At 38.5% G+C, this 11,447-nt stretch overlaps 1 protein-coding gene across 2 annotated transcripts; it reads left to right on the top strand.

Annotated features, from left to right (window-relative positions):
• The first annotated feature begins 209 nt into the window (after positions 1 to 209).
• LOC137721883 (uncharacterized) lies at positions 210 to 2,148 on the top strand. Of its 2 annotated transcripts, XR_011066736.1 has the most exons (4): positions 210 to 752; positions 1,197 to 1,496; positions 1,673 to 1,730; positions 1,883 to 2,148. XR_011066736.1 is itself a non-coding variant. In XM_068460910.1 (2 exons), the coding sequence occupies exons 1-2, from the start codon at positions 290 to 292 to the stop codon at positions 1,274 to 1,276; spliced, it is 543 nt and encodes a 180-aa protein (XP_068317011.1). In that variant the 5' UTR covers positions 210 to 289; the 3' UTR covers positions 1,277 to 1,619. The 2 variants fall into 2 exon arrangements, 1 of the variants encoding a protein (XP_068317011.1); XM_068460910.1 differs by lacking the exons at positions 1,673 to 1,730; positions 1,883 to 2,148 and having other exon boundaries at positions 1,197 to 1,619.
• Positions 2,149 to 11,447: the final 9,299 nt, after the last annotated feature.

Genomic DNA, 11,447 nt, shown 5'->3' with positions numbered 1-11,447 from the left:
TTGACATGCATCCCTATACGCAAATTTCAAAAAAAAAAAAAAAAAAAATGACATGTCGTGTATGTATGTATGTATATATCATGTCTACACGTGACATGCATCCCGATATGGAAATTTCAAAAAAAATTTAAAAAAAGAAAAGAAAAGACAAAGGCAAATAATTGGTTGTTTCCGTCTGAGTGCAGCTTTAAAGGCACGTCTCTCTGCGCCTCTCTCAAACACTCACGAGAAAAGAAAAGTCCTAGAGAGAGAAAGCTCGAGAAAGTTTGAGAGAGAGAGAGAGAGAGAAATGGAGGCCTTCGTTTGCGAAACAGAGTCATGGGTTTCTTCAATCAATGAAATCCCAGATGAGCAAACCAATCAATTGCTTCGAACATCGTCATCTTCTTCCGGATTCACCCAAGAAACCGACGAGGAAGAATGGCCGAAGCCTAACAGGTTGAAGAGCAAGAAGAAGAAGAAGAAGCAGGTTTTGCTTGAAGGGTATGTGGAGGCGGCGGACGACGATGATCTGTCGAGGACCAAGAGCTTGACGGACGAGGATCTCGACGAGCTTAAAGGGTGTTTGGATCTGGGATTCGGGTTCAGCTACGAAGAGATTCCGGAGCTCTGTAACACCTTGCCGGCTCTCGAGCTTTGTTACTCTATGAGCCAGAAGTTCATGGACGAGCACCAGAAGTCGCCGGAGAACTCTCCGGCCGCGGTCGATTCGGTTTCGAGTCAAATTGCCAGTTGGAAGATCTCTAGTCCTGGTGAGTGATCTGGGTTTTTTTGAATTTTTTTAAATTTTGATTCTTGTTAACATGGTAATTAGTGAAATAATCATCCAGGTCCATTTGCTTTAGCATGTTTCGAATCTAGATTGTGAGATTTAACGTAATGCAGATGAAACGATAAATACATCCCCAATTAGTTCCAGGATTTCATGGAATCTTATTCTTCGTAAGTCTTCTTTTGAATTGCCAGTAGCGTTACGGTCTAGTGGTATTCCTCTCTAGTTTGTAAGCGGGCTCGATACCTTATTATGGCTGACCTATCCCAGCTCGTTCCTCCACCCCACCATTGTTGTAGCTTGTAACAAACAAACAAAAATAATATTTCTTTTGAATTTGCCCCCAATTAGTTCAATTGGTGCAACTTCAATACGCTATAAAGCTTCAAACTTCTGACCTCTCGGTAAAATTTTGCTTGTCCAGGTGACCATCCCGAGGATGTGAAAGAAAGGCTCAAATACTGGGCACAGGCCGTGGCGTGCACTGTCAAATTATGCAACTGAGAAAGATTTCGACTTAATGGATTAACCCTTTGAGGAAATTTAAAGAATTGATGGACAACTTCTTCGAGATCAAACACCTATATCGTCGACCTTGATCTTGAGATTGTGCTTAATTGTTTTACTCTGTTATGGCTCCTATCAGGAATGAATGTTCCTGCTGTTCTAGAAGCTGTTGATGATGGATGTATATTGAGGAAGAGGAAGATGAAGAATCTTTCAGGTTTGAGATGAACCGAAAACCCGAGTCTTAACTGTTCGGAGGCTAAAACATTGTTTATGATCATTGTATTCAGAATGAGAATGATTCATGAATTGAATAAACTTGCCCTTAAATTTATTTCTAGACGATGTTTCGGTGTCTATGAATTTCAACCTTAGTTGTCGGTTTTTATGCAGCGGTGAGAGTCTCCATTAGAGCTTCACCAAGCACTTGCTCACCTCTGCCTTTGCTGAGGTAACTAACCTAACTGAGTCTTGACATTGTGCGTTTTTCTGGTTCTCACGATTATGACCCTAATGCGGAAGTTGCAGTTGTCTGATGCAAACAATGCTTAACTGTGCTGATTAACTCTTTAACTCTTAACTGTGTTTCTGTCCTATGGATAGATTTATACCCTTTCGGCTGGAATTAGAGATGCAGTTGGAGGGAGAGAGGACTGGATGCCTTTGTCCTGACTGACCATGAAATTCCATTCGTAAACTCGCAACTTTGTTCTCTGATTTGTTTTCATGACAATAGTTTCTCATGATTGTGCGAAGAACTGGATTTTCGTATTGATGTCTAACGTTATCGATATATTCTTGCTGTTCTAATTGAGTTATAAATGTTGCAACAGAGCAGTGAAACGATGATTTTTGTTTCGGAAACCTTAGCAGGCTGTTATTTTCGGTAGCGAATTATAAACAGAGACTTCGTAATTCAGATTAGATTTGTAAGTACAGGTAACACAATGCATGTTAGATTTGTAAAACTTGGAAGTGTTTGGGATTACATTACGTATGGAATAGGACTGTATGCCGCCGTAGACGTGTTCAATGGTTTAGATGCATATTTGACTGGGCAACCTTGTGTTTGAAGAGTTGTGAGGATGTGATTTTGCAGCCTGTTTTAACTTGTTCCTGAGCAATGACCTGTTTGGTTGAGTTGGAGTTTTGGAATCTTTTTAACTTGTTCTGTAGGATTAGCTTTTCATTATTCTGTGGAATATAATTCTAGTTATGGTGTTTGGAACTGCTGGCACTGAATGTTGTTTGAACTTAAAATATGAAGCAAGGATTGGATTACTTCTCATTTTTTTCATATTACAAACGATATTCTACACTAATTTATACTACCGGAAAGAGACTTTACATGATAGGGAGATTAGAATTTGAACCATGAACGCAGTGGTTTGAAAAGGTCGATCTCAACTATGGAAAATTCACCACTAGGGGAATAATTTTGATCAGTACAAATCAAATTTTATTACATATTGGCCTTGTTTTATTATTATTATTATTTTGACTTGAGATATAACTGCAATGGGTGAATTTAGTTAGGCTATCTCCAACCAACAACAATAATTTTTTCCTACTAAGTGGGGTCGGCTATATGAATTCTAGAATGCCATTGCGCTCGGTTTTGTGTTACGTTTTCCGTTAGATCCAAGTACTATCTTTTCTTGAGAGTTTCTTCTGAAGTCTTTATAAGTCTTCCTTTACCCCTTAGACCCTGAACTTCTGTCTCGTAATCACATTTTCTAACCGAAGTGTTAGCAAGTCTTCGTTTCACATGTCCAAACCACCGTAATCAATTTTCTCTCATTTTTCTTTTAATTTTGGTTACTTCTACTTTACCTTGGATATCCTTATTCCTAATCTTATCCTTTCTCGTGTGCTCACACATCCAACGAAGCATTCTCATCTCTATTACATCCATTTTATGTACGTGTTGATGCTTTACCATCCAACATTCCGTGCCATAAAGCATTGTCGGCTTTATTGCCGTCCTATAAAATTTTCCTTTGAGCTTTAGCGACATATGACGGTTACACAACACGTTGGATGCACTCTTTCATTTCATTCATCCAGCTTATATTCTATGGTTGAGGTCATACTCATATATCATCTCCCACTGAAGGAACTAAACATAGCCCTCCTAATAATTTATTAGTTTTAAGTTTATAATTTAAATTTAAGGTTTAAGCTATACTCATATATCATCTCCAACCGAAGGAATTAAATATAACCCTCTTAATAATTTATTAGTTTTAAGTTTATAATTTAAATTTATTGGTTAATTTAGTTAAACTACTATTGGGTAATCTAGCTATTGAATTTGAATTAATTATTGCTACTAAGGAGTTAGATCTCAAAAAAAGACTAAGAGGGGTTTTACATTTAACCAACTTGATGCTCCTTGGCCAAATAATAGCGTGATTGGCTCTATAGAATTATAGTTCAGCTATTGATTGGAGATGAATTTTTGGGCAAACCAATTCAATGTTTGGCTTTTGAACCTTTAGTTGTTTCCATTGGAGATGGCCTTAGAACATTATTTATACCCATTTCTCTCTAGAGCCATGTGCCCTTCTCTCTTCCAAAAACCCGAATTCTGCAAGCCAGCCTCCCGGCCGTCGGCCCTTGGTTCTGGCTTGGGGTCGGCGGCTAGCCTGCCTTCCACCCTCTCAAGACTCCTAACCCTCCTCCATGTTTGCATCCTTCCTCTCCCACCATCTTCCCCTGTGATAGCTTCCTGTTTTTCCTTCCAACCCCTATTTCCTCTATTTCTTTGCTTCCCCCTTTCCCCTGCGTTTTCGGCTTCTGCATGCCCTTTTGTTTGGGCCTTTAATTTCTAGCTCCCTGGAGCTTTGTCTCAACATCCCTGCGCTTGTTTCAGATCTGGGTTATGCCCCTTTTTACCCTTGATGTTTCTTCTCGTTGTCAATTCTCTACCGCTGACTTTTGCTACTCAGCTTATCGCGCCTCTTTGTTTATGTGCTTTTAGCACTATTTGGTAGGATTATGAGAGCATTTTTTTTTGTGGGTGGCTCGCTCACTTCCATTTTCCGTTCATCCAATTTATTTGTGGGTTCTTTCTCTTTATGGTGGTGACGGATAGGTGATGGTAGCGCAGCTGGCATGGTGGAGTCTGCATTCTTCTAGATTTAGGGTTTTTGTTCTTTTGGGCTTTTCAATTATATTTACTTTTGAACTGTGGTTGTATTTGGATTGCATTTGGCTTGCTATTTCTTGTATTAGTTTTTTAATTAGTGAAAGCTATATGTTTGACCAAAAAAGAAGAAGTTGGAAGTTTCTTTTTAATCCATTGCGTCGCGGAAAATAAATTTTAAATTAATAGGATCATCTGTCACCATATGAGCTTGTCGAAATAAAGCATTTTTTTAAGAATAAATAGGCCTCCCTCCATTGACATCTCTTTCCAAACAACTTACGGTAAGTCATAGTTGATCTAATTTTGGCTGTACTTGCTTCTTAAATCATTGGATGCTATTCAGAACTACAGTCTAATAGTATTCTTTTTCACTTGAAAGTGAAAGATCTTAGGTTCGAATCTCGTGAATAGCGAATTCGATATCAAATTAAGTTGCTCATTGTGTAGTTTTGTCGAACTTCTTTCCTTTTTAATGTAAAAATACCAATATACTCAAAAAAAAAAAAAATCATTGGATAGTCGATCTACGACTCTTCTTAGTCAAAGGATTTACCCTTTTATTCAAAATAAAATAAAAATATGCGCATATAAGAAATATAGGTGCATTTCCATATTTGGTGATTGAGTCATTGTTGTGAACGTTACGTAAAATGTGTTAAAATATGTTTTAGCACGTCACGTTTGTGCTGCGTGCCTTCTACACCAAAATTCTGTTCATTCACGTTACTTATCACATTGACTTGTCACGTGGTGCATTTGATGCACCCTATAATTTTTGTTTTTTCGCTAAGATTTTGAGGGAAACGGTAGCGGTTCTTAACAATCGAAAAGCTTAACTGACCTTGCTTATACTTGGTACACCACCCTCACACCAAGTTTTATCTGGATCTGGGGAAGAGCTGGCAAGCAAGTTCTGTAAAAAGTCTTTCCAATACGAGGAAAGGGTTACGACAACTTAGCTCAACAATGCACATCAAAAGCATGGGGAAGATCCGGTGACTTTTGTCAAACGTTTCCGAGACCTCGTCCTTAACTACTATGACTAGAAGGATGAGGAAGCCCTTGTGGAAATCTATATCAGTAACATTGTCGCTGACTACTAGGTGTACTTGGAGAACATCGGTATCAACCAGCTCTCGAGGCTCCTAGAAGTAGTAAGGAAGACTAGCTTGTTAGTCAAATTTTATAAATAAAAAAAAAATAATAATTAACGGGTACAAACTTATTCTACTTTTTTTTCTTATAAATATTTTGAATTGAAAATTAATTTGGAGTTTAATAAAGGTGTGAGCATTAAAACCCTAAATCAATTACTAATTTTCGTTTTAAAAATTATGTAAATTCATCGCAAGTGGCCCTTTACCACATTAATAGAAATGAGTTGAGTCATTGCATGACGGCGTGAGTTGAAACTCCGTTGGTGACTAATCTAACAAAATCTATCGTTTGACAAAAAAAAATGTAAATTAAAAAAAAAAAACATGTAAATTCATCAATGCTAGGGACTTCGATTAAAATCTAAAAACTAACAAGGTCTTAGTCAATGAACATTAGTAAGTAGGGACCGAATACTAAGTTTTCCTTAAAAAATATAGGTTTATCACAAATTGTCCCTAAGATTGATCAAACTCATCATTTTGGTCCCTCACTTTCAAAATCAATCAATGTTTCACTACCGCATATCAATTTGGTCATTCCGTTAAGATTCCGTCAACTATTTTGTTAGTTTGTATGTAGGATCCACAAATCTAATGAAATGGTGACACGTGGATTACATAAAATAAGGATTTTTATCGTAAATGTTCCCTGACATTGATCAAACTCCTTATTTTGGTCCCTGAGTTTCAAAAATCGATAAATTTGGTTTTCACTACCGCACATCAAATTTAATCCTTTTGTTAAAGTTTCGTCAATATTTTTTGTCCCACTAATCCAATCATATGGCACCACATGGATTAACTACAAGAAACTTTTATTTATTTATTTATTTTTAAGATTTAAAACTAAAAGTATAATAAGAAACTAAAAACCAAAACTAAAAGAAAAAAAAAAGGCATCGTCGTCTTCATTAGGGTATGCTCAAAAGGAAAAGGAAGGCACCACGACACCACTAAAGTACTTGGTCTCCTGAACTCACTCCCCATTCCCTCTAGTTGGTTATAATCCTAAATCCTATTAAATTTGAATTGAATTTGGATTTGATTTATCGAATTTAGATTGAATTTTTTTTTTTCCAATTGGGGTTGTGGGATGCGAGAAAAATGTCAGCGCGAAATACTCTTCTTTTGGTTCACTCTTTAAAAAATAGTTTCTTATAGTTAATCCACGTTGAGCCATATAGTTGGATTAGTGGGACCACATTAATGGAGGGCATAAATTGATGTGCGGTAGTGAAAGTCAGGGACCAAAGTTATCGATTTTTGAAACTCACGGACCAAAATGAGGAGTTGGATCAATGTCAGGGCCATTTGCGATAAAAACCCTTATTTTGTGTAATCCACGTGTCACCATTTGATTGGATTTGTGGGTTCCACATACAAACTAACAGAATAGTTGACGGAATCTTAACGGAATGACCAAATTGATGTGAGATAGTGAGTGTCAGCGACGACATTGATTGATTTTGAAAGTGAGGGACCAAAATAATGAGTTTGGTCAATCTCATAGACCATTTGTCCAACATTTTATAAAAATGGCAAGGCCATTCTCTTGCAATTGTCTAATGCTCAGTAAATTATTCTTTAAATCCGACACATAGAATACCCCAGTGATGACCTGCATGATTCCATTGACTTCCATACGAACATGTCCCTTCCCTAGCACAACCAAGCTTGAATTGTTCCCTAACTTCATAGATTTCCTGAAGGTTTCATCCAAGTCTGTGAACATCTCCTTCTTACCACACATGTGATTGTTGCATCTCGAGTCCAGGAACCATAATTCTCTCTGTCAACCTCCTCGATATCCACATAAGCCATCAACAACATTTCTTCACTTGTTTCTGCAAAGAAACCTTTTGAATCATTCCCCTTCTTAGGGCATTCCCACTGAAAATGCCCAAGTTCATGACAATTGTAACATTCAAGGGTAAACTTGTCAGGTCCATTTCTACCCCTCCCTCGTCCTCTTCCTCTGAAACTGTTGCGTCTACCTCTCCCGCCTTGTTGGACATCATGAGTCACCTTTAGAACTTACTCAACTATTGTGTGTCTCCCCATTCTTTGCTCGTGTCCCAACAAGCTACTTTGTAGTTCGTCGATGGACAAGATGTCAAGATCATTAGACTCTTCAATGGATCTTTTTGATGACCACCACGTCTTCCATCTTTTCCCCATGAATCCTCATCTTGTTGGCTATGGTGAGAGTTCATGCGAAGTACTCATTCACGATTCCCCCTCCTTCATGTGCATAATTTCAAACTATTTGCGAAGAGCTTGTAATTGTGCACGTTTGACTCGTGCTATGCCCTGGTACTTTTGCTTCAAGGAGTCCCAGATGTCATTCGTGGTTATCTTTCTTCAATATTGTCTCTAGGATTGATCGATCAATGGCCTGGAACAAATAGTTTTTAGCCTTCAAATTCTTCAGCCTTTGATCATCAATGGTCTTCTTTTGTGTATCTGTGAGATTACTCTCATCTGCTACTGCAGGAATCCTAGTCTTTACCAAACTCCAATATTCCTTGGAGCGTAAGAAATTCTCCATGAGCATGCTCTAGTGATCATAGTGTCCATCAAATCTCGGAATTGCAGGTTGCACAAAGTCACTTTCAATCGTCATGGTGTCGTTGAACGATGAAACTAGCTTCAATCAGGCCCCGTGATGGGGCACAGATACCAGATGTTAGAACCCTAGGTTGAACACTCGCAAAGAACACGTAAATGTATGTTTGTTTTTGTACTCAATAGCTGGGAGAATACCAAACACGTAAATGTATATTTGCTTTTGTACTCAATAGTTGGGAGAATACCTGTTATTCATTCAAAGAGCAACAATGACGTTAAATAGCCTTACAAAGAAAACTGAACGCTGAAAATATGCAACCCACGTTTTACAATCCTAACAACGTGGTACATGACTAAATCAGAATCAAACTCAATTACTTGTCCCTAAAGAATAGGGATTATTAACAACTACTGAGAACAACCCTACAAACTAAGAGACCTAACCCTAAAGGCTAGGAAATCCTAACTTCAACACGTACCTGTACTGTGTTTTGGCCAATCCCAGCCCTAACCGGAATCGGGGCAATCCCACTATAAATACAAGGAACCTAGACCCCCCAGCCCAGCGTCCAGCAATCGATTATCAAATCCCTGATCCTAGAAGTCCCAATCGCTCGCGATCTCGATCTGCAATCTCAGCCTCAGCCATGGCGTCAGGGTCACGCTTCCGCTTTAAGACCTCACTCTCAAAGCCAGAGTTAGACGAACCTCAGTATGCACCTGAAGGCTGCTAGCTCGGGGCATGCCCTGACGCACCTGTCTCTGTGTGCATAAATGAAAACCCTAATTTTCAGAATTGGATGGAAACGGGCCTGCCGCCGATATTGCCTGGGGTGGATATTACTTGGTGGCGGGATACCTCTTTACCAGTTGGACCGGAGCCATCGCCTGCGCTCTATGGTGATTGATTCGGCCCTCTCTCTCTCTCATACTTTTTTTTTAACAGACAATATTATTATGCATTTCTATTTAAATTTACAAACATCTCCATCCATAGCTATATTTTATTTTGTTCATAATTTACATGCTAGTATTACAGAAGAAAAACATTTTTAATCACTAATGCTCCGTTTGGATACAGTAAAATAAAACAGAATTTCACTTAAACTAGGGAATTAGGATGGGAAAGCAGTTTTCCCACGTTTGGGAACCTTCCTGCGAGGGAAACGGCAATTTCTACGGGAAAAAAAAGGGGAAATTGGGGATGAAGATTACCGAGTTTAATTTCCATCTAAATAGGTGGAATTTCACAATTCCAACAACAGAGAGAATCCCAAATCCATCGGGGGAAAATCTTGCAGGCGCCAAATTTTGCAGATTAGGGCGCCAAACTGGGAGTAACCGCCAAAGTTCACAGTAAAAAGGGCTCTCACCAATCTTCGAAGGGATTCTCGCTCGTGCGCTCGTGCTTCATCTTCTTCCTTCGTTCTAGGTCAGCCTCTTCCCTCTTCTCTCTTCTGTCTTGAATTATTTTAAGCTTTTTGGGTATACTCTTTATAGCAATTGTGAATTTTGGTGATAGTCATATGCTTGGTGTGCTTATGAATTTTTTTTATCCGATTGACAACATCTTTAGTTCCTGCTACATATCTTCTGCGTTTAAGGTTCGTAGGAATTTATCCGCTGCTATTTTCAAGCTGTGGCCTAGGTTTTGCAGACCTGCTTTTCCCCAAAACTGATGATTTTTGTATGAATTTGAAGGAGGTTGGGTTTCAGTTATATCTGATTGACTTGCTTTTCCCGAAAACTTATGATATTTGTATGAATTGGAAAATTTGTAGCTTAGAATTACACTGTGTTTGGATGGACAACAGATACTTTTGAGGGACAATTAAACGAATGAAATTAGACATGGATGTTTGGTGTCATATTCATGGGGTCAGAATCTTGAGGCGGTTGGTATACTACAATCTGCATGTTTTCGGGGTTTCCACGGTCTGTATTCTCTGACCACCTCGCCTTCAACTCTGCTGTTTTTGCCTGTGTAAACTGAAAATGTTCCAACAATTACCGTATAGTCAAATTCCAGTTAAACCAAGAGTATTTTGTAATTAGAGGTGAGGGGCCAAATTAGCCAAGAGGCAGGGACTTACAGAAATCAACAGGGGCCTGTATCTCATGTATAGTACTACTCGAGCCCTCCATAGGACTAATAATACCTTTTGGATCAACAGGGGCCGGTATTTCATGGTTTTCAAAGGGTAGGACTCCTCGAAATACCATTTGAGGTGTGGAGGATGGTGAAACAAAAAAGTTTTGAACATCATTTGAGGTTAAATTCAAAAGATCTTCAAAAGGTATCCTGATGGCATACTATCACATGAGAAAGACATTTTGGAGAGGAGATTTAGGGAGAGATAGAACTACTTTGTGAAAGGAATAGAAGCAAGAGTACAAGGACCGATGGAGAGACTGTATAAAGATGTAGCGAACAAATGCTAGTTCTAAATTTATAGTGAAGAAGGAATCTGCATAGAAGGCAGGCACATTAGGCACGGAGATGTTTTGGAAAAAAAAAAAAAATTTTATTGCGGGCCTTCATTTGGATAAAGGATTGCCAATTAGGAAAGTTGACGGGCCAATAAAATGCTTAGAGAGGGGGAGGGGGGGAATTATCTACACACCGTGTCCAACTGCTTGGCAAACCACTGATTTAGCTCATTGATACAAGATGAATCTCCAATTAAGTATGGATGAAAGTCTGCGTAAGCTAAATAGATGCCATCCCCTGCAAGTTAAGTAGGGCTAAAAGCTCATAAATATGAAAAGGCAGAAATAATGAGCTTGAATGTGGAATTCCTAAGCAGAAAAGTGAACATGCATTCCTCCTTCAGTTGTGCACAAATCACATAATTATTCTCATGTCTCTAATGCACAGTTCCAGAGGTCTTAATAATTAATACATTGATCATGTCTCTAATGCAGTTCATGGATGATACTGCTCCTAGTCCGAATATCTTTAATTTGAATGTGACTTGTATTGCTACTCTTTTGGTTAAAGCAGAAAGTTGCATATCCCATAACTGTTGTTGCATGTCACATTATATCTTTGTTCATATATTCAAACAGGTATGGAAAATACTGATGTTGTAGACATGGTAACGAGGTTAAAGCGAAAGCGTGCTATAAATGAAGAGGAAAATAGGAAAAAGAGGAAAATTATTGTCGGTACGATTATATATGTTATTGTCATTGTCATGCATTGGTATAGTAAGAGTGTTCTTCTCAAAGAACCTTCAAATGATTGGGATCAAGAAAGACAATCTTTCCTCGGCCGATTGTTTAATGGAAA

The sequence above is a fragment of the Pyrus communis genome, chromosome 17 (genome assembly GCF_963583255.1).
Source record: "Pyrus communis chromosome 17, drPyrComm1.1, whole genome shotgun sequence".
In the NCBI taxonomy this organism is placed as follows: domain Eukaryota; kingdom Viridiplantae; phylum Streptophyta; class Magnoliopsida; order Rosales; family Rosaceae; genus Pyrus; species Pyrus communis.
This window is presented reverse-complemented; position numbering and strand designations above follow the sequence as displayed.